The sequence below is a fragment of the Somniosus microcephalus genome, chromosome 9, assembly GCF_052327205.1.
Source record: "Somniosus microcephalus isolate GS21.2 chromosome 9, FLI_Smic_1.0, whole genome shotgun sequence".
NCBI classification, from domain to species: Eukaryota; Metazoa; Chordata; class Chondrichthyes; order Squaliformes; family Somniosidae; genus Somniosus; species Somniosus microcephalus.
In genome coordinates this window covers 108343697-108366770 of record NC_140995.1, presented here as the reverse complement: position 1 = coordinate 108366770, position 23074 = coordinate 108343697, and the positions used below count along the sequence as shown (strand labels likewise).

General features: G+C 44.9%; 1 protein-coding gene across 4 annotated transcripts in view; it reads left to right on the top strand.

Moving 5' to 3' along the window:
- Nucleotides 1-12193: 12193 nt before the first annotated feature.
- The window catches only part of trim54 (tripartite motif containing 54), a 98077-nt gene continuing 87196 nt past the window's right edge, over nt 12194-23074 (top strand). For 2 of the 4 annotated variants that reach the window (XR_015079521.1, XR_015079520.1), the window contains exons 1-4: nt 12195-12504; nt 13074-13246; nt 19607-19778; nt 21414-21509. Coding sequence is in view for 2 of the 4 variants with exons in the window: in XM_085996975.1 (XP_085853101.1) it covers nt 12337-12504; nt 13074-13246; nt 19607-19778; nt 21414-21509 (609 nt within the window). In the remaining 2 variants the exon portion in view is untranslated. Of the gene's footprint in view, nt 12505-13073; nt 13247-19606; nt 19779-21413; nt 21510-23074 lie in introns of all 4 variants that reach the window. The other 2 variants (XM_085996975.1, XM_085996976.1) reach the window with 2 other exon arrangements.

Sequence of the window (23074 nt, the reverse complement as noted above, 5' to 3'; positions counted from 1 at the left end):
GTTTTAAAGAGAAACATAAAGGTTTTATTTTCACACATGTATGCATATTAATTGAAAACCAGTTGATCACTAACTGCAACAAAAGCAAAATACTGAAGATGCTGGAAATCTGAAATAAAAACCGAAAATGCTGGAAATACCATCTTAATTATATTTCTTTCCTTACTGCATATCTTAGCTGTTAAGTTTATGCGTGTCATGCTGCCTTTTCTAATATATCACTAACTGCACCCGCTGTTCACTTTTTGTCAACTTTCCTAATTTCCCTTTTGAAATCGACTCAAAGGTTGTATGATTTTAGCTTCCTATGTACACGTAAACCCCGGCCCTGAGCTATTCATTTTCTTTTGACAGCTACACGAGTGAAATATTAATCGGTTTTGTACCGTTATTCATATTACTGAGATAGTAACCTCATGTTGCCTTGTAGTGTGATTTTCCCACCAACCTCTGGTTGTGTTACCATTTGAAAATTTGAGCCAGGTCACCTGTTGACTGCTACTTTATTGATGCTCATTTTGACATCATGGGATTTTAAAAATCTGCATTCAAACAAATGCCACCTTCTTGACCCTGGTTGTGACTATCTATTACCTCCCACAAGCCACAATTTGCCAGCTGCACTCACTGTGCAGATTTGGCACTGAGCACAATGTAAAGTTTTAGTGGAAGAGCATTCTCAGATAACGGTGCCCCTCAATGGAGAGCAGCTCACACGCAGACTGTTTCACATCCAACATCATACCTTATGTTGGAAAGAACTCCCACTGTAGCTCAGTAAAACATTGCCCAGCAATACAACTTTATGTGCTGCTTGTAAAGAAAGAGGAACTTGCATGTATATAGCCTTTCATGACCTCGGAGCATCCCAAAGCACATTACAACCAATGAAGTATTTTTGAAGTGTAGTCACCGTTCTTTGAAATAGTGCCAAAAAGGGTCTTATACATCCAGCTGAGCGGGCAGACAGCGCATGATCTGTATGTTTACTTGTTTGACATAATTGCATCATTCAAAAGTTGGTCGAGGTGGTTTTGTCTGGGTAGATTGGCAGCCGTGCCTTCAGCCGTCTAGGCCCTAAGCACTCAAATTCCCTCCCTAAACCTCTCCGCCTCTCCCTCTCCTCCTTTAAGACGCTCCTTAAAATCTACCTCCTTGACCAAGCTTTTAGTCACTCATCCTAATATCTAGCTCCTGTGAAGTCTCACTATGTTAAAGGCTCTATATAAATGTGAGTTTTTGTAGATGTAGCCCCAATTCTTTGGCATCAGCTGGTGTGGTCAACATTGATTTGTCTATAGCCAGTGCTTCTAAGACCCCTTTATAGCATATCTCTGCTGAAACCCTCATCTATACCTTGATAGGGGTAAGAGAAAGTGTTTGAAGTCCTTTGGGTATTAAATTTGTGTCAATAGTCAGTGATTGAATGATTCATCTTTGAGAGTAATGATGTAAAATCTAAATCCAATCTGGTCTTATCCAGCGCTCCACACAGAATAGATTGTAGAATAATATAAATTAATACAGGCTGTTTCGGCGAAGCTGTGTTTAACCAAAAATTGAGATTCTGATTACAAACTGAGGAAATAGGTGAGGCTCTTTTTTAAAAAATAGCTCTATAAATTAGTGATCAAAGATAGTCGATGGTACGTATAATGTAAGGACTAGGTTAGCTAGCCCAGTTTGGAATTGACCAGCTCGAGGACCTGAATGTGCACACTGTTATTTATACTTTTTATGGTTAGATTCAAGATTAGAAAATTAACGCCATTCTCTTTGAAAATGACCAAGTATGAGGATTTTTAGGGAAAAGGGTAAGTTTCTCGATTAAGAGCAACGCTCATCAGATCGACTGATTGGATATCCGTGATTAATGACCTCCACCTTGCCAGGCACCAGCAAGAGAAAAATGCATTTTACATGTTGGATAGTAATGTGTAATGAATGATCTTGATGTGGGAGCATAGATTTTCATTCATATGCCCTATATATCATAGTTGACATATTAAAGGTTATGTTCTTTATGTTAGAGAGTGGTTAGTGAAGGATCACTTTAAAAAGATCTCCAAAACTCTCTGGTTAAGTTCCCAACACAGAGAACAAGTTATCCTCAGTAGCTCATAGGGTTCTTTTTCAGGGTCAGATATGCTCCTATACTCTGGCTCAAGTGCCTTACCTTGGAAGCAGCCAGTAAAGGAAAATGAATCCCACCAGCAGTCTCACCCATTCCTCTCAACAGTGCAAGCAATTTTCTTTCCTATTCTGCGGTTACTCGAAGTAGTGGGAAGGATCCTTGTAAGATTGTTCAGAAAGAATCAGGAAACCACCAGCTTGAAGATAATAGCATAATAAAGAACAGTATGAAATAAAAGCAGGTAATTCAAACCAACAAACCTACTTTTTTCAAAACCCCATATATAATTTGCATGCTCGTAAACCATGTCCAATTATTCTGAGGGAATTGAATAACTACGAGTACATTTTACAATAAAATAAAGTGACACTTCTCGACTTCCAAAGATAATTGTGCAAAATTATTAGTTTTAACTAAGGCTATTGTTACAAGAATACAATTTCTATTATTTAATACTGACCATTTGAATCCCGTGTGTGACATTTCTGTGGTCACAAAAGAAATGTGGCCACATTTATTTCTGTAATGTTTTATCCAATTTCCAAAAATGACTCATTTGACAATGTGAATGTTTTCAATAAACTTTTTCAATTTCCACTTTTACAAATGCACATCCTTCCATTTATGTAAGTACTCCACATCCCAATGGTATTTTGACACAAATTTCAACCACGGTCGCTTAGTTTAACCACACAATTTTTCCAAATCCCTTTGAATATCAATTTCCTTTACTCCGGTCATAAAGTTTGGAGTCATTAGCAAATTATATTTACAGAAAATACCAGTAATAATATGAGGCTACAGAACTCAAGTTCGTCATCTTGTTCCTCATCAAACTCACACAGTCTGCTTCAATACCAGGGCCTAGAAATTCAGTCTGGACACTTTTGGGGCGCTAAAGTCGGGCACTCGCTAAAGTTAGCGCCCGCCGGAAAGTGCAGGCCACCTCGCCGAAATTCAGTAGAGTTGGCCAAGAGTTTGGCCGAGCGCTGAAACTGGCGTTGCAATGCTCTGTTCAGGCGCTAATCCGGCGATGCGGCCTGATAACGCCGAGGCCGGGCGCAGCGCAGGTGCGGTCATGTTTTGATTGACAGCAGACACCCTGACGCCGGCCTGCTCTTAAAGGGGGAAGGGTCGACTTTGACTGCTGCCACGCCCTGCATACTGGAGCCCTGCAGCTAGGCCTCAACACTGCTGGTGGGCCAAAATAGCGCCAGGAGACATGGAGAGGGCCCATGAACGAGCGCAGCGCTTCTCCGAGCATGCTCTGAGGGTGCTCATTAATGGTGTGGAGGACAAAAGACAGATCTTGTGCCCGGACAGTGGCAACAAGGCTCCCAGGAGCGAGTACAGGAAAGCCTGGAGGAGAATCGCCCGCAGGGTGTCATCCACCTGCGATGTCCCCAGGAGTGCGGACCAATGCCGCAAGAAGTTCAACGACCTCACTCGGTTGGTGAAGGTGAGTACCCTTTCCAGTGTCCTCCTCATCCTTGCATGTGAACCTCACATTATGGGCAAAGGGACCTCAAAGGCCTAATGGGCAGCCCTCCTCCCGCAGCAATGGCACTGGCATGATCATCAATAGCACTTTCTGCACTTACCACACTGGCCAAGCTATTCCACCATGGGAGGCAGTGCACACAGCAACAGGGCACCACACTGGCCAAGCTATTCCACCATGGGAGGCAGTGCACACAGCAACAGGGCACCACACTGTACTTAGAGTCCGTCCTTTCTCTTGCAGGCCAAGCTGGCAAGGAATTTGAGGAGCCAGACTGTCACCGGTGGAGGCCGTCCCCAGTACCAGGCGCTCACTGATCTGGAGGAGAGCGTGGCTGGACTCATGCGTTCCTGGGTGACTGGCCCTGTTGCGATCGGAGATGCGGACCCTGTACTGGAACCCACTGGTAAGGACATGACCGGTTGGACCTCTCTCGTTGCCCTAGTGCTTCAGATCTAGATCCTTTCCCACTGACCGACAAATGCGCATAATGCCACCACTCAGGCCTCCCTCGCTGACGCCATGTCCTCACTCTAAAGCTACTCTTATGCCTTCCTGCTTTCAGCTGCTGAGGAGGAGGTGGTCCCTGAAGCTCCGAGTGCCAGGCCCTTGGAGGAGGAGGACGACGAGGACCAGGAGGAAGGCGGCACATCGGGGGAACCCTCAGCCGCGCCAGGGGATGGCAATGGAGGGGGGATGTCTGGCCTGCAGGAGAGCCAGGGGGAAGTGTTGCAGGGGAGGGCAGATCCTGTGGCCAGTGGGGTTGAGGCACGCGGGAAGGGTCCGGCAGCACGCCGGCCTGCTCCCCAGAGGGGGGAGGTGTTGCAGGGGAGGGCAGATCCTGGGCGCAGTGGGGTTGAGGCACGCGGGAAGGGTCCGGCAGCACGCCGGCCTGCTCCCCAGAGGGGGGAGGTGTTGCAGGGGAGGGCAGATCCTGGGCCCAGTGGGGTTGAGGCAGGCGGGAGGGTTCGGCCAGCTCGGCCGCCTTCTCCCCAGAGGGAGAGTCCTCCCTCCAGTCCGGAGAGGGTCCTCGCCCAGGAGGTGCGCCTCCTCGAAGAGATCTCGGCGGCCTCTGAGCGGCGCCACCAGGAGTTCATGGGGGTTGTGGACCAGGTGCCTCAGGCCATTCAGTCCCTGGCTCAGAGTGTGGTCGCATTCGGGGAATCACAGGCCAGGGGGGTGGAACAACTCGCGGCAGCCCATGACAGGGGTGTCCAGCATCTCGCGGCAGTGCAGGACGCGACTCGCGAGATGAGTGGTGCCGTCCAGACACTGGCACAGCTGATGCGGCCACATACCAGGGCAGTTCGGGCACTCACTTCTGCCACACTCGCTGTGGCGCAGAGGCTTCGCCACAGCACCCGCCGCCCTGCTGCAGCACAGCGGTCTGGCCTCCACCAGATAGCTGCGCCTGCTGCACTGCCAGGCCGGCCGAGTGCCAGTGTCTCTGGCGAACATCGCGCGCCTGCCATCAGCCAGCTTGCCCCCCTTGGTGCAGCCGACACTGCCACTCCCCCAGCCAAGGTGCGACGAGCTGCTGCTGGCACTGATGCTGGCCAGCGACAGCTGCAGCAGTCAGCAGCCGGCCCCTCCCGGGATGTGCGTCGTCTAGGCCGACCCCCAAGGGCATCTGCCGACACGCCTCGGGGCCCTCATGAGCCTTCCCCCAGCCTTGTCCCAGCCACAGGGCCCAGGTTGAGGCGGAGCAGCAGGTCGGGCAGGGGCCGGGGAAGGCTGTCTAAGGACTCGCCCTCTCGGCACACCCACTAGAGTGTGGTGAGAGCGGTTTTTTATATATGGGGGGGCTTGTGTTTTGGGGGGGATTATTTTGGGAAGGCCGAAGATCAAGGCCTTGTTTGTTTTTATGGGGGTGTTTGTGTTGTGGAGGGGGGCCCTTATTTTTGTAAGGCTGATGTTGAAGGCCATTTGGATGGCCAAGTTTTGTAAGTCCTCCCCAGGTTTTGGGAGCAACAGATGTTTTTGACTGTTTTTTGGGGCTCTTGTCTGTTTTTCTGTTTCATGTGGGAAGGGCCCTGAGTTTGTGAAATAAAGCATTTTATTTATTCAGCATGTCCAGGTGTCATGTTTCAAGTGGTTGTTGCGTTAACCGGCTGAGGGCTTGCGGAGCGGCTGCCTTCAGGTGCGTACATTTCCACAGCCCATTCCCTGACAGGGGGCCTAGAAGTGTCGAGCAATAAGCCCCCGGCGGACGGCCCTTGGACCTTGTGGCTCCCTCCTGGGCTGGTACTCCTCCTCCTCCTCCTCCTCCTCCTCATGGTCCTCCTGCTCGTCCTCCTGAGGTGGTGGTGCAATGTCAGGTGGCAGTGCCTGAGTCCTGCGGATAGCCAGGTTGTGCAGCATGCAGCACACGACGACGAACTGGGAGACTCTATCCGGCGAATACTGTAGAGAGCCGCCGGAACGATACAGGCAGCGGAACCGTTGCTTGAGGACGCCTATCGTTTGCTCTATGATGTTCCTTGTGGCTTGATGGCTTTCGTTGTATGCCTCCTCCGCTGGGGTCCTGGGCGCGCGGAGCGGGGTCATGAGCCATGTACACAAAGGGTAGCCCTTGTCCCCAATAAGCCATCCCCTTGGTGGAGGCTGTGCCTCGAACATGTCAGCCACAGTAGTCTGGCGCAGGATGAATGCATCGTGGCTGCTTCCTGGGAAGCGGGCATTGACAGCTAGGATGCGCTGCCTGTGGTCACACACCAGCTGTACATTGAGGGAATGGTAGCCCTTCCGGTTGCGGTAATCCTCGGCATTGTGGATAGGTGCCCGCATAGCCACATGCGTGCAGTCAATGGCGCCCTGCACCATGGGGAAGCCCGTGAACCTGCCAAATCCGACTGCACGCTGCTCCTGCCTCTGTCGGGTCATGGGGAAGGAGATGAATTGGTGTCTCCTCGCGAAAAGTGCATCGGTGACCTGCCGGATGCAGCGATGCGCGGCAAACTGGGAGATGTTCGCTATGTCCCCAGCAGCGGCTTGGAAGGAGCCGCTTGCATAAAAGCTCAGAGCCACCGTGACCTTCACTTCCACCGAGAGAGACGTCCTGCACATCAGCTGTGGACGCAGATCTCTGTGAAGCAGCTGGCAGATCTCTGCAACCACCTCCCTTCTGAAGCGCAGCCTCTTAACACAATGCGCTGCAGTCATGGTGAGATAGGACACCTGCTGCCGGTATTGCCTGAGTGTGTAAGGCCGACGCCTGATGGCCCCTCTGCGTCTAGGCATGGCTGGCCCTCTCTCATAGCGTCTGCGAGCCCTTCGCACATAATGCTGCAACTCAGGGTTGCACCCCCATACAGCCCCCATAATGAAGTTGAAAACAGTGAAATCACAATGAGTCAAATGTCAAAGCACTGGCCAGAAGCCAAAAATACCTCTCCTATGTTGTCCCAAATCAGTTAGCTCTGTCCCTTGGTCTCTGTCCAGAAATCCAAAGCAGTAAAGTCATTGCAGCAAAATGGCTGGGCTTTATAGGTCAGTTAAGTGCCCTTTAATTAGCGCTCCCCGAGGCCCACAGGGCCTCTGTTGCGTTCCACTTCACAGTTCTTAGCAGCGCCACGCCCACATTGGGCGGGCGCCACTGAATTTCCGGTTTGGGGCGCACAAACAGCGTTGCGCGACGATATGACGTCATAAGCTGCGCGCGCACCTGAGCGGGCACAAACACTTTGCGCCGGTGCTAAATGTCAACTGAATTTGGGCGTCGGCGCGGATCGCGCTGCGCCCGGGCGCAAAGTGCCTAGCACTGGAAGTAGACCCCTCTTATGGCGTTAACGGCTGGCGCTATCCACTGAATTTCTAGGCCCAGGTTTTTTATATACACAGCAAAGGTGTGACTCTGAGCTGGTAAAGCTAATTCACTGAATGATCAACCAATGGAAGCTGAGTCTATCAGCTTTGTGCAACAATACATGTATTGACTCATTACTGTGCCCTTTTCCCTATATTTCTTGATCAGGATGAACAGCAGGTGACAAACAGATTTCTATGCAAATCCACTAGATAGAAGTTCATTTATCAGATTTACTTTTTCTTTAGCATATCTAGCTAGTTAATTTTCTATTAATTCAATACAATTTTCTCAACTTGCGTGCAGAACCTTATGAAATTCTTGTGGCTTCATGAAATTATTCATATTCTGAATTCATACTGACATGTTCGTCACCCTTTATAGAATCGTTTTGATGTTGACCCACTGCCGATCACTTTCTCCATTTACCAGTCTTCGATTAATTGATTTAAATTTCTGTCATTCATGTTTTACTTCCGTACATCAAGATTTTTTATTTATGCATCCAATATGAAAAAAGGCCATTGGACTCCTACATGCTCATCCTATTCTTCAGTTGATTTCATCCCAATATAATGTCCCCACCCCGCACCACCAAACCCCCGGCCACCCCCCTCCATTTTATGGGAGAGGCTAAAAGAACCCAAAGACCCATAACCAATTCAGTAGTAGAGGGGTGATGGGTGAACAGGACTTGGTGTGGATTGGGATATGGGCAGCAGAGTTTTGGATGAGCTGAAGATTATGGAGGGTGGGAAGAAGCTGGCCAATAGAATATTGAAATCGTTGAGTCTAGAGGTGAGAGTATTGGCAGAAGATAGGCTGAGGCAAGGGCAAAAGCTGATGATGTTGCGGAGGTGAAAAGTAGGTGGTCTCTGTGATGGAGAACATATGGGGTCGGAAGCTCAGGTTGAGGTCAAATAAGACACCGAGGCTGCAAACAGTTGGCTTCAACCTGATATAGTTGTCGAGCAGGGGGATGGAATTGGTGGCAAGGGTCGAAGATGATGATTTCAGACTTCCCAATGTTTAACTGGAGGAAATTATAACTCATCCAATAGTGAATGTGGGACAAGCAGACTGACGGCAGTCAGTGGAGGATTCGAGAGAAGGTGGAGAGGTAGAGTCGGGTGCCATCATCACACATGGAAATAACAACAGAAAATGCTGGAAAAACTCAGCAAGCCAGGCAACATCTGTGGAGAGAAATTAGAGTCAACGTTTCGGGTCAAAACCCTTTGTCAAGACTAAAGAGGCACAGGGAATGAAATAGATTAAGAGGCCAGGCTGGGAGAGAACAAAAGAGAAGAGACATATCATACATGTGGAGCCTGATATCATGCCTTTGGATGATGTTGCCAAGGGGCAGCGTGTAAATAAGGAAGAGGAGAGGGCCAAGGGATTTCAGAGTTAACAGTGCAGGGGCGGAAAGAGTTAACATTGCTGGAGATGCTCTGGCTACGATTGGATAGGTAAGAGTAGAACTGAGTAAAGGCAGTCCATCCCAGCTGGACAATGGAGGAGAGTAATTGCAGGAGGATGGTGGGGTTGATAATGGGGCAGTAATTCCTCCCCAAACGCGTGAGTACGGAAGGGGTACTCACGCGTCTGGCCGGAGGAAATGCCGGTTTTCAGCATGCACAGCGCATGCGCTGAAAACCGGCATTTCCTCTCCTCTAACCCAAGAGTTGAAGAGGCTAGCGCGTGCGCTGTAGGGGGCAGCGCGTGCGTCTTGGATTTCCTCTGTTTTGGGGGATTTGCGCATGTGTAAAGGCCTCCGGTCTTTACGCTTGTAAAAAGCACACGTAAGTATTTATTTTTACAGGTAAGTGGTGTTTTAGTGCAATTTAGAATTTTTTTTCCCACAGGTTTATTATTTTAAAGAATCTACAATAAGGTAAGTTTAGTTTTAGACCCTTTTTATTAAAATTTATTTTTTTCAAAAAAAAAATTATTGTTTAAATTATTTTTTTAAACTTATTTATACTTAATTTAATGATTGGGATGTTTTTTAAATTTTTATTTAAAGTTTAAATAGTGTTTTGGGCCCCCGTAGTTTTCATGAGTTTGACAGTTCTTACTCTCAAACTTATGAATGAACCTTCCCCTCCCCTGATTGGTTGTACAGTGCTCACCTGATCCCAGCCGGCACATCACACTAACTACGCCACTGGATCAGGTAAGCACTGCGCGCTGACATCTGAACCGGGCCTGTGACAGGAAATGCAAGCAGGTCCGGGCTTCAGATGTCAGCGCGCGGGGTGAGTGCAGATTGGGGGCTTACACGCGCGGCAAGCCCCCGATCCTAATTTCAGGGCCAGTGTCAAAGGCTGCAGAGAGGACGAGGAGGATTTATGCACTCTGGTCACAGTCACACAGGATGCCATTTGTGCCTATCATTAGGGCTGTTTCATGCTGTGGCAGGGGAGGAAATTTGTTTGCAAAGGTTGAAACATGAAGTAGCGGGAAAAATGGGCACAGATATGAGAGGCGACAATGCGTTCGAGGACTTTGTAGAGGAAAGGGAGTTTGTAGATGGGATGGTAATTTGTGAGGACAGAGTTCAAAGGTGGGTTATTTGCAAGGACAGAGGTCAAGGAGGAGGGTGATGACGTTGGATTTGAAAGGGAGGGGGACAGTGCATGAGGAGAGGGAACCATTTACAATGAACTAGGTTGTTTATCTTTTTGGAAATAGTTGAGACTTCAGCACGAATCCATGGGGCTCTCTACTGTGCATCAGCCCAGCCTGACATTCCTCCCTCGATGTTGCTTTTCTTTCAGCAAATTCCTTATCTACCTTTACTGAGGATACCCCTCCCTGCATTTGACATTGCAAAGCTTTATCACTGGCTTCCTGGAAGTTAAGATGCACTACATGGATTTTAGGAAGGCCTTTGACAAAGTACCACATAGAAGGCTGGTTAACAAAATTGAGGCTCATGGAATAGGTGGGTCAATGGCAGCTTGGATAAGGAATTAGCTTAAGAACAGAAAACAGCGAGTTGTGGTAAATGGCTGTTTTTCAGACTGGAGGATGGTAGACAGTGGTGTTCCCCAAGGGTCAGTGCTGGGGCCACTATATTTTTTGATATATATGTAAATGACCTGGATATTGGAATACAGAGTAGAATTTCTAAATATGCCGATGATGCCAAACTTGGGGGTGTGGCAAACAGTGAGGATGATACTAATCGACTGCAACAGGACATAGAAAGGCTAGCAGAATGGGCAGACAAGTGGCCGATGGAATTTAATACAGAGAAGCGTGAGGTGATGCATTTTGGCAGAAGGAACAGGGAGAGGCAATATACACTTAATGGCACAGTTTTAAAGAGTGTGCAGGGATAGAGGGACCTGGGAGTTAATGTGCATAGGTCCCTGAAGGTGGCAGGACATATTGAGAGAGTGGTTAGCAAAGCATATGGGATCTTGGGTTTCATAAATAGAGGTATTGAGTACAAAAGTAGAGAAGTTATGCTGAATCTTTATAAAGTGCTGGTTAGGCCACAACTGGAGTATTGCATCCAGTTCTGGCCACCACGCTTTAGAAAGGATGTGAGGGTGCAGAGGAGATTTACCAGAATGGTTCCGGGGATGGGGTATCTTAGCTACAAGGACAAGTTGGAGAAGCTGGATTTGTTTTCATTAGAGCAAAGGAGGTTGAGGGGTGATTTGATAGAGGTGTACAAGATTATGACGGGTTTGGATAGGCTAGACAGAGAAAGGCTGTTTCCACTAGTTGATGGTACAAGGAGTAGGGGACACAGATTTAAGGTTTTGGGCAAGAGATACAGGGGGGACATGAGGAAGAACTTTTTTACGCAGCGAGTTGAGAGGACCTGGAACTCGCTGCCGACGGAAGTGGTGGAAGCGGACACACTCTATGTTTTCAAGGGGAGACTGGATAGGCACTTGAGGGAAATAAACTTGCAGAGCTACAGGGATAGAGCGGGGGAATGGGATTGACTGGATTGCTCTATAGAGAGCCGGCATGGACTCGATGGGCTGAATGGCCTCCTTCTGTGCCATTATGTCTCTATGACTATGACTCTATGACTACGTCATTGTGTCCATTCTTTAAAAGTATAGGAAATGCTACAGAGAAGTGGGCACTTAATTACATTCTAGTAGGAAACCTGGCATCATTATGGTAGGTATAACTTCTTTGTGATTATACCTACATATATTCAAGTGTTATCAAGTGTGTTCGTTCAAGAAGATTTCAACAGACATCTGTATTTGCCCAGTGATTGTGGGTAATTCCTGATCAATTGGTTTGCAACCTTTTCATTCTGTTATACTCCGTGAAAGCAGATGAATATTGTAACGTGAAGTAAGAGGTATTCACGTAACAAGAATATATTGCTGAGCAGAAATGAATTGGCTGTGCACAGGACAACAAACTGTATTTATTTAAAATCACTCATTAGGTATTGGGAACAAATCACCCCGATATTCTTTCCTCCATGGATTTAATTTCAGGTTTTTGAATTTGAAACTTAATTCCTTAATTTAGGCAGTTGATTTCAAAAGCATTCAAGTTTTTTTTTAACAATTTACTGATGAATTTATATCTAATCTGTGGCATACTACATGACTAAATGTCACTTGACTGGGAGAAGAGCTGCCCAACAAATGGCTCTTCCACATCTCAGTCTCACATTTCATGAGATAAATATGGAGTGAGGAATGCAGGGTCCACAACTGTTGGCCCATGTGACTTGTTGCTTAAAAGAAAAGAAATTCAATCCTCCACGAAGTGCTTCTAAATTTAACTGTTTGCTCAACAGTTGATGTTTCAGCTGAGACCAAAAGGTAGAAAAAACAGAGCTCTGAAGAAAGTGAAAAAGTTCATTACTACTTAACCGATCAAGTGAACCTCCTGATTTCGGGGATGAACCTTGCGGTGGGCTTCAAACCAATGCTCGGAGACGCACAGACAATGGACAGTTTGGAGAAACAACTTATTTGTCCCATTTGTCTGGAAATGTTCACAAAACCAGTAGTAATTTTACCGTGCCAGCATAACTTGTGTAGAAAATGTGCCAATGATGTTTTCCAGGTAGGTGTTTAAATTATCAATACTTGGCTGTGGTATAGTTAATTTCAGTGAACTAATAATAGATTGGACATTAGAATACCTGCTTTCTGTGTTTATATTTTTAGTAAAATGTATGGGCTTTTTATGTAGCTGAAAAGTGCCCTTCAGACAAAATATTTTTGCTAAGACTGTTTTAATGTTCTTTTTAAGCTTGTTTGTGTGCGAGTTTGTTTAGATGGCAGAACTACGAGTGAAGGGACAACAGGGAAGGGAAAATGAGAAAGGAAAAAATGTCAGATCACAAACATTGGTGGGTGCCGGAGGGGAAGAAATGACGATTGAGTCCAGCTCATCCCTTTTTAAAAAAAACACACATTTCCCATTGTCTGACCTATAGGAGATAGCACTGGTGTTGAATGACATGACTGGTATAATATAATTGAAGAAAAAAATAGTAATGTAAAACTGAAGAAAAACTACAAAAAGAGCAAGCTTGAGAAAGAGACAAAGTAGAATGAGAGTAACAGGTGGCCGAGCTGAATAATATTTTTAGGACTGATTGACATTTTCATTTGATATGTAATTCCCAGGCTTCCAACCCATTCTGGCAGTCGAGAGGCTCCACTACAGTGCCTTCAGGGGGTCGCTTTCGCTGTCCTTCCTGCCGACATGAGGTAGTGCTGGATCGCCATGGAGTTTACGGCCTGCAGAGAAATCTCCTGGTGGAAAATATCATTGACATCTACAAGCAAGAATCATCCAGGTTACGCAATGTGCTTTATTTATAGAGACAGAGGGTACATGTGCTTTAGCGAATGGTCTGCAACCATAGAACAGGTTTCATTCTTCCGTAGTTTTTTGTTTTTGCTGTTTCCCTGTTTGTGTGCTGAACCACCCTCTTACAACCATTCACTCCCACGTTGTTCTTTCAGCTGAGGTAGGGAAAAAGTAATTTTTCCACCAGCACCATTCGGGGAATCAACTGATAGTAAGTGGGAAGAGACAGCATCAAATCTCCTTGGGAATGGGGCAGAATGAAGTAGAATGCCCCACAATGGAATCCAAATAAGAATGGGTAAAAATGGTCGCAATTTTTAAATCAAAAACCAGCAAGGTTGAAAAGAGTAAAAGAGATGATGAGGTTAAGTCGGGCAATACTGATTAGGGGACATCAAGATTGGGATTTAAAAACCTGAAAACTGTAGGAGGAAGAAAGATGGAAAATGTTGAGTTCTAGTTTTGCAATGTTGGTAAACATAGAGCTAATGTCCTTTTACGCTAAGCTGGGAGCAATGTTCAAATGGACATCCGTGGCCTTTGTGACCCACTGGCTCCACTACATCTTTTTCTAGAAGTTTACAGCATTAAAGAAGGCCATTTGGCCCATCGCGTCTGTGCTGACTCTTTGTTAGAGCAATCCAAAACTAATCCTACTGCCTTGCTCTCTCCCTTAAAAGATGCAATGGCCTCTGCCTCAACTATTCCCTGTAGCCAAGAATTCCAGATTCCAGCAACTTTCTTATATGTTGGTGCTCCAAATCAAATTAAGGCCAGAGACCCATGATTGATGGATAAAAGGTGAAAAATCTGACTCCACACATTTACATTTAAGTGGAGATGGTATTTGCAAAATCCTTGAAAATGAGACTGTCTGATGCCATCAGGTCTCCAGAGTTCCCCTTTATATTAGAGTGCCATCAACAGCACTATTCACACAAAACTGCCTTGAAAAGTAGGAAGCTGTTCCTGGCCGAATGCACAGTCAGGCCAATTCAAACTTGAATTGACCAACCTGAGCCTATTGCACATTTTAATGACAAAACTAAACTCTCAATGACAAAGTTATTTTAATTACTTTGCTCTTCATTTAATTGCTAACCAATTTCTCACTCTTCTGGTCAGAATCTTCTGGTCTCATTCATTCAGCCAATCTAGGTTGTAATGATGTCATGTTTTTCCAGCTGACAATAATGGGTAAATCGTGTAATTGTTGACTTCCAAAAAAACATTTATATCGTGCCTTTCACATTCTTAGGACTTCACAGCCAATCAAGTACTTTGTGAAGTGCAGTCACTGTTGTAATTTAGGGAAACATGGCAGCCAGTTTGTGCACATCAAGGCCTGATAAACAGCAGTGAGATTAATGACAAGATAATTTGTTCTAGTGATGGGGTTTAAAGCCATGATCTTCTGAGTCAGAGGTGAGCGTGCTATTACTGAATCAAGGCTGGCACCAGATAAATTCCCAGAGACTGATTTAATTATCATTAATTTCACTTACATTTTACCCTGATGATATGATCACTCTTGTGTTATTTCTCCAAAATCATCCTTAGCAGGAAAAAGTAACAACTCAGGACACAATAAGTAAGCTCAAACGGGAATAATAAACTACCAAGGGGCATTGATAATACGTAGAGTAGGTATTGCAGTTGCTTTACTTGAACACCGTTACATTGTTATCTGGTCTGAATTGTATGTAGATAATAAAGTAGTGCGGTACAACAATCACTGAAGACTAATTCTGATCAAATTAAATTCCACATCATGTTTGAGGAGTGGAGAGAAATATTGACAACTAGCTTTGATTTAATTCTATTTAATAGATTATATGGAGCTGAAGTGAAGAGATTATGTGATCACAGTAGTAGATGTCTATTGAGAGACAAATAACAAATGAGCACAGTATTGAAATATGTCAAGTAATATCTCACTATACTCAGTACAATTCCCTCCATAAAATAATTTACTATTTTAATTTTACTTTGTGAGAAAGGTGATGATGTGCCAGTTTTTTCACTATCCTCATGACATTGTTCCTAGTGATTTGTAGAATGCGGTATTTTGGAATGCTCCCAGCAGAGCCAGCGATGCCCCACCCCGCCAGCTCAACACACTCTTTCTCAAACCCCCTTGCTTCCTGAAGTCTCTTCCCTCTTCTTTAACAAAGCCTTTGCCTAAGATTGCCAACTCTGGTTGCATGTATTCCTGAAGGTTTCATCACATGACCTCCCGTTTTCAATCGCCTCACCAGCCTCTTTCTCGGTTCCAATATTTTTATAACTAATAATAAAAAAAAGCGTTCAAAGAGAATGGGGGGAAAAAAGACCACCCAATTTGATTGTTCTTCTGGGTTGCTTGCATCAGTGTCCAGGAGATTAATCTTTTAATTCCTGGAGGCTTGGTACCCCATACCTTTGCCCTCAGTGATTCTCTCTCTCTCTCTCTCTCCTCCCCCCCCCCCTGTCCCCATCCCTTACAATAGGGTATCTGTCTCTCTCATTCTCTCTTTATTCCTCCTTGAAAAAGTTCTCTCTCTTTCTCTCCCTGCCCCCAAATGAAGTTTCTTTCTGCCCCTCTCTTTCTACCCCTCCCATCCCAACAAGGTGTTCTCTGCAAAAGATAGATAGCGATCAGGAGGGAGGAAGTCAAATTATCCTCTCCGACCCACTAGGTGATCAAAACTAGTCCAGGCGATCACTCTGGTCCCTGATAATTCCTTGCAGTACCTACCTTTTGTAAGAGGTGAACTCCACCCCAACCAGTAACAGGTCCAGCTCTCACTTGAAGGAATTCAGTGAATCGGTGTCCACTATTCTCTGGGAAAAGAACCACCTCCTGACATCTAACCTGGACCTAGCCTTATACAACTTAAAGTTGTGACCGCTGGTCCTTTATACCTATTTAATTGGAACAAACTGTCAACTCGAACACAATCTATTCCCTTCATCATCTTATAAACCTCGGTCAGATCACCTCTAAGTCTGTGCTTCTCTAAAGTTTAGAGCCCCAACTCTTTTAGCCTATCTTGATAACTGAGATGCTTTAAACTGGGAATTAGTCTAGTGGCCCTCCTCTGTACCCTTCCCAAAGCCTCAATATCACCCACCCACCATGTGAGACCACCAAAACTGGACACAGTATTCCAACTGAGGCCTGACCAAGGTCTTGTACAAGGACCAAACCAAAGATAAGAGTACAGTTGTATAAGAATTGACATAAGTGGGAAAAGCTCTGGTATTGATACAGGGGTGATTAGATGTTAACTACAAGTACAGGGCGTGGTCATGCAACATCCTCATAGTCTTCCACACTGCCAAAAAAAAAGTATTTTCTTCCTTCCTCTGCTGAAGGCAATGATTCATGCTGAGGTACAGTTCTACAGGCACTGGCCGCCCTCTCATATCGCACCCATTCTTCATGTGGAAGCCTAGGTAGTGTTAGCAGGCTATTCAATAACTGGACATTAAAGCTGAAGTTGATCCTGTCTCCACCTGACACCTGCACACCTGTTTCCAGCAGGAGTACCTGGATAGCAATCAGAAGTGGTGATGCTGGTTCTTCCCCCACCTAACCTCATTGAGGCCAACTAATTCAGCACAGCCAGGAGTCAAACCTGGCACCTTTTGGTCTCTGTGGCTTAGTGCAATGTCAGATGGTCCTTTTCTTGCTCTGCCATCAGGGAGCTCTCTGACTTTTACGGGTGATATTAGAGGGCTGTTTCCACATAATCCCAGCAGAGAGTGCCATTCAGAGGAAACTCATGGTGGGAGATCTCGCACATTAAAATTTCCACATGGAAAATGGTGGTTTGTGTCCCCACTGGTAATGCCAAAGGAATGTTCTGCTTACGCAATTTTCCCAATTTCACTGAATTTTTTATTTATTCATTCCTGGAATGTGGCCGTCGCTGGCAAGGCCAGCATTTATTGTCCATCGCTAGTTGCCCTTGAGAAGGTGGTGGTGAGCCGCCGCCTTGAACCGCTGCAGTCCGTGTGGTGAAGGTACTCCCACAGTACTGTTAGGGAGGGAGTTCCATGATTTTGACCCAGTGACGATAAAGGAATGGTGATATATTTCCAAGTCAGGATGGTGTGTGACTTGGAGGGGAACTTGCAGGTGATGGTGTTCCCATGCATCTGCTGCCCTTGTCCTTCTAGGTGGTGAAAGGTTTATGATTAGTTAATAAAATATTTGCACATTTAAAGCTTATGAATTATGCTAGGTTCTGTTTGGTTTACTAGTAGTCACCACACATTTGTATTACACTTTACATCATGCACATGGATAGAAGGTCTGAGTTACTTTGGAAATTAATTATTTTGTCTGCTGAACCTTTAAATATCAGTGTTTTCAATGATATAGATCCATATTGCACAGTTCAGTGACAAAAAACTATATTTAAAGATTCATTGGACAAAATAAATAATTTACAAGGTAACCCAAACATTCTACAGGTATGGTAGTATGAACAATGGACATTTTGCAGCCAGTGGCAATATCAGGCAATCCAAAATGGGTGTGCCATCAGTTCAGTGCCAAGCACACTCCACTCTGCCTTAACTCTAACCTTAGTAGAGTACATCCCACTACACAGTGTAATATTTTTATTTCCTTCCTTACCAAATTTCTTCCTGAGAGAGCCAATGTAGTCTGGATGAACTGTGAATTTGTTATATGGACTTACACCTATTCAGAACTGTGTTGAGACAGCCTAATTTTATTTCAGATAGGACTCAGCTGACAGATTGCATCCCATCAATCTAGGTTGGATTCAAACTTAAGGCTCAGTGTGTTATTGTGCCACTAAGCTGATATTTAAAAAAAAATATAAATGTACGTCCAGGAACTATGAAGTTTAAATTGTGACAATTTAAGTTATATAAAACTCCAAGGACCCAGATTTCATATTCATTATTTGTGATGACACCAGCAGGGTACCATGGTTCTAATTTTAGGTATATGATTTATAATCACATATTATGTGTTTATAAATATGCTAAATACAGAATTATTTTACTTATGGCAATCAAACATGCCGCTCCTGACACTTTCCTGTACAATAGTACCAAAACATTCCTACTGCTATTCTATTTTATATTCAGAAATTAAAACCAAAGTAATTTATTAAACTTACTTTCTCTCCTTAAACTAAATTGATTTGAGACATTTTTTTGCATGTAAGGAGTGCTGTACAAATGCATGATGGTGGAGATGAAGAAAGAGATGGTGGTGGAGATGGAGTAAGTGATGGTCGTGGCAGAGGTGGGGTGGTGGGTAGAATTGGAGAAGGTGATGGTGGAGAGGAGGGAGGGGGTATTGATGGTGGAGAGGGAGGAGAAGGTGGAGTTGATGGTGGAGAGGGAGGAGGAGGTGGAGTTGATGGTGGAGAGGGAGGAGGAGGTGGAGTTGATGGTGGAGAGAGAGGAGGAAGTGGAGTTGATAGTGGAGAGGGAGGAGGAGATGGTGGAGAGGAAGGAGGAGGTGGAGTTGATGGAGGAGGAGGAAGTGGGGTGGGTGAGAGGAGGAGGGGTGGGTGATGGAGGAGGAGGAGGGGTGGGGATGGGTGATGGAGGAAGAGGGGGTGGGGGTGCTGGAGGGGGTGTTGGAAGAGGAGGTGGGGTGGTTTGATGGAGGTGGAGGAGGTGTTGATGGAGGAGGTAGTGGAGGGGATGATGGAGGAGGAGGTGGAGTAAAGGGTGGGTGATGGAGGAGGTGGTGGAGGAGGTGATGGAGGAGGAGGAGGAGGTGATGGAGGAGGTGGTGGAGGGGGTGATAGAGGAGGAGGGTGGGGTGGGTGATGGAGGTGGGGGAGGAGGTGGTGGTGGAGGGGGTGATGGAGGAGGAGGTGGAGTAAGGGGTGGGTGATAGAGGAGGTGGTGGAGGAGGTGGTGGAGGAGGAGGGTGATGGAGGAGGAGGGTGGTGTGGGTGGGGGAGGAGGTGGAGGAGGAGGTGATGGAGGTGGTGGTGGAGGGGGTGATGGAGGAGGAGGTGGAGTAAGGGGTGGGTGATGGAGGTGGTGGAGGAGGAGGGTGGGGTGGGTGATGGAGGTGGGGGAGGAGGTGGAGGAGGTGGTGGAGGGGGTGATGGAGGAGGAGGGTGGGGTGGGTGACGGAGGTGGTGTTGGGGGCATTGATGGAGGAGGAGGTGTGGTTTGATGGAGGTGGAGGAGGTGTGGTTGTGTTGAGGGAGAAGGAGGTGACAATCGTCTCTAGAGAAATAACTAACTTTTTTAATAAAATGACAAAAGTTCTTTTACTTAACTTCCCTAAATTCTAGTAGTAATGTTACTTTATTTTACTTTAACTTTAATACTTTTAATAATAATTCACTTCCATCAGGCCTCTGCACACCAAGTCTGACCAGCAGTTAATGTGTGAAGAGCATGAAGATGAAAAGATTAATATTTACTGTCTAACTTGTGAGGTTCCAACCTGCTCAATGTGCAAAGTCTTTGGCGCTCACAAAGATTGTGAAGTGGCACCTCTTCAAAATGTCTACAAACGTCAAAAGGTACCTTGATGATAATTTGCTTCCCTTTAAAGAAAATCTGTGTCCCTAATATTTTAATAAAGAATGTGAAATATGGAGAGTAATTTATGAAATTAGACTGATTAACAGCTAGTCACATAACTAATGATTGCTGAAGATGTAAATTCTGATGTGACAGTGGTTTGTTTTATAAGACATCAATGTAGTAATATATTCCATTTGCACCCTGGCAAGGCAGTGTTATCACTTTACTAGCATCAATATATTTTATAATTTGGCATTGTGCTTTACTCTAATGGGCCAAGATAAAATCTAATGTTATTATTTTAGCACCGAGCGAGGACATTGAATTCCCGATGACCTAGTGGGCTGGATCCTGTTCCTGATGGTTTAATGGCACGGGTCTCTCTTCCTTGTGGATGAACAAGCCGTTCAGTTTGGGTTGGGCCTACATCTGAACCCCAGTGGCATGGAATAGTGTAGCCATCCATTTCCGTCAGATGTGTGTGGAGGGCTGGGCATGAATGTCCATGTTCTCTCCCGCTATTTATTAGTGTGATCAGGATCATATCCATGGTATTAATAAAGCAATAAGAGTGTTTTTTTCAGTAACAACTGTTGTACTATCTATCCAGCACTTCTACAGCCACAGTTTTTATCCAGATTTTATCATTCTATGGTCAGCAAAGCAGCAAACATCACTCTTCTGTAGGATTATCATTGACAACTTTCCTGTCCACCTTGGCAATAATTAGGCTTCATGTGTTACAAAATGCCCGAGAAGATTCTCTTGAGAATGTGCACAATTCATAAAAAAAACTGTTGTTTAATGTGTTCCTTAAGAACCACAGTGTCTTGGTTTTCATTCCTGTAGTCTCTCTCCACATGTGGTGTTGCTGTTTGTGATATCTGCCATCTCTTCCCTGCCTGAATTCTGTGGGTCTGCTCCTCCGAAGGAACCAAAGTGGGTAGATGGAGTTAAGATACAGATCAGCCATGATCTAATTGAATGGCAGAACAGGCTCGAGGGGCTGAATGGTCTACTCCTGTTCCTATGTTCCTTCCTATATTTGACTTCATTATTAAAACTGATGCTTCTCAACTCCCCAGCCCACCTGCCTGTTCAATTCATCAGCCAATGCTCCTGAAACTGTTGAGCTGCTGAATCCTGTCATCCCTTCGCTGACTGACAGATTCAATTGCACCTGACTTCAGTGAAGGGAAACAGGAAGAGTGTAGGAGAAGTAAAAAGCAAATGAAACTAAGCAATAAAAAAGCAAGGTGGCAAGAAAAACAGGAACAGAGAAAGAGGAAGAGCACTACGATGCACGGAGAGAGCAAAGCAGAGAGAGAAAGTGATGAGCACCTGGCAGGGTTAGTTGGCAGATTGCAGACTCCAGAACAACATTTATAGTTGCTATGTATTAGGCTATTGGATCTTTGGGCTGGGGGAAATTAAAGGTTGTTGATAGTGTTAACATTCTTTTTGTTGTAGAAATGCTAGTGTACCTCAAATAGAGTGTTAAGGAATTATCTTAAAGGCGTTGCTATTAGGTTGCCTGTGGAATTGTTCAATCCTAAAAGTCAATCTTGTGTTATCTTTGCTGACTAGAATAGCTTGTACTCTGGCCTGATAAGTGTTGCTATTTTTTGCAGACTGAGCTCAGCGACGGTATTGCAATGCTGGTGGCAGGAAATGACAGAATCCAGGCAATCATTACTCAGCTGGAAGAGATTTGTAAAACTATTGAGGTAAGTAAACGCATACCAAATTATTTGTGACTAAAACCATGAAATGATGACCCTTTAAGTTGTAATCCATTAGATGCTCCTCAAGAAGTGCCTTCAATTAATAAATCTTCCAAGTTTACAATAGTTGACCATGCCATTTACCCATCACCCCTGTGCTCACTGACCTACATTGGCTCCCAGTCTGACAATGCCTCAATTTTAAAATTCTCATTCTTGTTTTCGAATCCTTCCATAGCCTCGCCCCTCCTTATCTCTGTAACCTCCTCTAGGCCTACAACCCTCCGAGATCTCTGCACTCCTCCAATTCTGGCCTCTTGTGCTCCAATTTGCTCCACCATTGGCGGACATGCTTTCAGCTGCCTATGCCCTAAACTTTGGAATTTCCTCCCTTAAACCTCTCTACCTTTCTACCTCTCTCTCATCCTTTAAGACGCTCCTTAGAACTACCTCTTTAACCAAGCTTTTGGTAACCTGTCCTAATATCTCCTTATGTGGCTCGGTGTCAAATTTTGTTTTATAGCTCTCCTGTGAAGCACATTGGGACCTTTTACTATGTTAAAGGTGGTATATAAATGCAAGTTGTTGTTGTATAGTGTCAATGGGTAAGGAACTGTACTGTTTGAGCTTGTCATTAGCTACCACTTCCCTGCAAACATTTGGCAACTGAGAGTCTTTGTCAAATGATGAAAGGGCAAATAAAAACAAGTTAAGGGCCTGGGATGCTGTACCTTTTTAGATACATCAGAGCTATTCACTGTGTTGTTTCATATGACAGTAAAGGTGATATCAGTGCCGTGCAGGTGGTACTCTGCAGCAGGGCAGCATGAAGCTTCCCAGCATCATAAGAATGCAGATAAAGTTTTATCTCTTTGAACACTGAAGGATTTATTCTGTTTCATCGCGTATTCTCGTATAGTATGTCAAAAGTAGACTATTAGAAAATGCAAATCTAATTTTTCCATATGATGCTAAAACGCTGCAATCATCAAAGTGCTGATATCTCAAAATCCCAACGAAATGCAGCAGGATTTTCTAAATTTAAACTTTGAGCCGTGGCTTTTCTGTGCCATGTCCAAAAATTAAATCAAGTTGAACCTTTTCTCTATTTCAGAGTGTACTATAAACAGACAGGTTCTGTCTTCCTGCATGTTGTTCCTTTCTGATTTACTTAAAATATTATTTTGCCTAAACATTTTGACAGATTATATATGAAAAAGGAAAACTTATTTTTGTTGATAGAAGCTGAAAAAGTCTGACCTCAAGGAGCTACCAACCTTAGCTAGTCTTTAAAGTCACAGGCTGAATGTTGGAAACACATTTAAAAAACGCCCAACTCTGATATTTACTGTGATGAATGATGTAATAGTTTCATAAAGTACAAAACTATGATTTAACAATGAATTTAATAACTGAATAATGTTACAATGAATAACCAAGGAGGAATTATGCTAGAATATTGGATGAAGAGTTAATTGAAGCATGAGGCGATAGCAGGGTATTCCCTAGAGCTCCTGAACACTTAACATGGGGATGTGTTTTAGTCACTGATTCGTTATTCAACATGA